The sequence below is a fragment of the Tauraco erythrolophus genome, chromosome 1 (assembly GCF_009769465.1).
Source record: "Tauraco erythrolophus isolate bTauEry1 chromosome 1, bTauEry1.pri, whole genome shotgun sequence".
Classification (NCBI taxonomy): domain Eukaryota; kingdom Metazoa; phylum Chordata; class Aves; order Musophagiformes; family Musophagidae; genus Tauraco; species Tauraco erythrolophus.
Genome location: NC_141465.1, coordinates 4,125,159 through 4,127,383, shown reverse-complemented (window position 1 = coordinate 4,127,383; position 2,225 = coordinate 4,125,159). Strand labels below are relative to the sequence as shown.

The window sequence follows — 2,225 nt, the reverse complement described above, 5'->3', positions numbered from 1 at the left end:
ACCCACTCTCTCAAAGCATTAGATGGGCATTGGCGCTGCTGTGTAGCTGGAGACAGTAAGCCACCAATGCAGCATGAAAAAAAAGAGAGGACAGGGTCATCCGGGGCTGCTTTTTAATTCCACTTCCTTTTGCGCTTGCATTGTCTGAGCTGTGAGGTTGCTCTGCGCAGAAAAGCACCTAGGAGTGGCCTAAAGATGGGATTTATGCATTTGTATGCAGAGATTGCACAGGAGTTCAGCAGACCTGCCTCTTCAAGATGTGCCATGCACACTTAAAGGTTTGAGTTTGTGCATCCAAACCACTACTTGGTTGCAGGATTTAAACCCAAGGAGACGCATAAGATTACAGAACAGAAAAATCAGGAAACTGAGATAGAAGCAGACCTGTTCCAAGTTACTGCCAGTGACTACAAAAGCACTGTGCTGCGAGGGCCCCCTGCAAGATCACAATAGCAAGGTCAGTAGGGGCCAAAAGGAGTGCACGGGACCTCTTCCAGAAACAGTCCTGCATCTTCATTCTCCTCCGATATTCCCTCCATTTCTGCCTGCCTGGCCTTTATCATAGACTGCACCTGGGAAAAAGGAAAAGGGTCATTTGGGAGCCTATTTCCTTACCACTAGTGCCCAGAACTGACCTTGCCACTCCTCTGCAGGTTCTGCATTCGGTGTGACACGAACCCAGCAGCAGCATTCGGTGTGACACCACCCAGGAAGCAAGGGTGGTGCTTCCTCTGGCTGACTAGAGGGCAGTAAAGGAAAAGATTCTCTTTCTTCCTCTGTCTGCTCTTTCCCCTAACCATCACCTTTCCCCAAGGAGCTCTCCATACTTCTAACTCACTCCCAAACTATCACCTCACTCCATTGACTTTGAATTTCCTCTATTTTAATACCCTGCAGGATCTGCAGAGACAGCTCTCCTGAATGGGTTTTGTGAGGACAAAAAGTTGTTCCCTCCCAGTGTGGGATACAGGTTGGTGGAGAAGGGTCACGGGGACACAGAGGGGCCCCATCTCTGTCCCTAAGCTTCCTTCACCTCTCAGATAACTGTCCTCCAGGGCACATCGACCCCATTCTCCCCCCACAGCTGGCTTTACCACACACCCACCCTCCCATACCTCTCCTCCCTCTCCTTTTAGAGCACACGTGGTCCCTTGCACCCCAGGCACTCTGCTCCTGCTCCATGCTTCTCCTCCTCCCAAGTAAGCAGACACACAGTAAGAGAAATAGTCATGGGTTGACCATGTTTCTGGTGTGCTCAGCAAGGCTGGCTTTCTGCTGTGGCCCTAACAGACAGTCCCTGCGGAGCCCCAGCAACACACCATACCTGCAGCAACATGAACTGCAAGGGGTCGTCGGGCTTCTGGTACACCAGTTTTGCTGTGATCTCCTGAGACAGAGACAGACAGAAGGAAAGAAGTATTGATCCTTGGGTAGATGGGTGGCTGCACTTTCTGCTCCAACACTAGCGCGTTTTAAAAAGCAAGCATCTCTTTCGGTCCCCAAAGGTGATCAAGGGTCCTTTTCTACTCCTTTTCTTTAGTTTACACTTAAGAAAGCACAGGACAAGGAGGGATCTGGGGAAGGGATAATTTGGTCCAAGCTAACTTTAGGCCCAGCTTCTCAAGCAAACCTCTGGAAAAAGAAGGGAAAGAGATATTTTACCTGAAATATCTTCAGAATATTATGTTTCTCCATGTACTTAATGGAGGCTTCAAAGGGGTCTTCATACACCCTTGGCTGCTCCAATATTTCGCATGTAGTCTCTGTTGTCTTGACTACGGCTGCCGATGACCCAGCCTCGGGTGTTTTAGTGCCAGCCTGTGCAGAGTCAGACATGTACATCCTGACTTCCAAACCCGGCAGTTCATTCACAGGTGATCCGATCTTATGTGAGTTTTCCTTTGACGTGGGAAGTTCGATGACAGGTAACTGGTCCTCAGAACCTGGTGGTTTCTCAACAGCCAGCTGATCTGCAGACATTGGCAATTCCACTACAGATGGCTGGTCTGCTGATGCCATCAACTCCAGGTAAGTCATTCAGTGATGGTGGGCATTCAACTATAGGCTTCTGATCCTCAAATAGTCGAGCAGCTGGTGGTATGTTAGATTCCTGCACTTCAGATTCCAAATGACCATTGGGCTCTTGCTAAAATATTTAACAAACAAAGAACAAAGAACATTTTAAACGCGTAGCTCTGCAGACCAGATACATCACATCACTGCCT

At 48.9% G+C, this 2,225-nt stretch overlaps 1 protein-coding gene across 1 annotated transcript; it reads right to left on the bottom strand.

Moving 5' to 3' along the window:
* Nucleotides 1-458: 458 nt before the first annotated feature.
* TEX55 (testis expressed 55) lies at nucleotides 459-1,842 on the bottom strand. The gene is made up of 3 exons (XM_086615620.1): nucleotides 1,663-1,842; nucleotides 1,325-1,387; nucleotides 459-572 (listed from the first exon to the last, which is right to left on the bottom strand). The coding sequence occupies exons 1-3, from the start codon at nucleotides 1,840-1,842 to the stop codon at nucleotides 459-461; spliced, it is 357 nt and encodes a 118-aa protein (XP_086471746.1).
* Nucleotides 1,843-2,225: the final 383 nt, after the last annotated feature.

Bases quoted from the DNA above. Each gene is read 5' to 3' on its own strand.
- TEX55 (XM_086615620.1), bottom strand. From the start codon at position 1,842: ATGTACATGTCTGACTCTGCACAGGCTGGCACTAAAACACCCGAGGCT. The intron at 1,388-1,662 runs GTAAAATATCTC...TCTCTGTCTCAG, and splicing joins ATATTCTGAAGATATTTCAG to GAGATCACAGCAAAACTGGT. The intron at 573-1,324 runs GTATGGTGTGTT...CCTTTTTCCCAG, and splicing joins TGCAGTTCATGTTGCTGCAG to GTGCAGTCTATGATAAAGGC.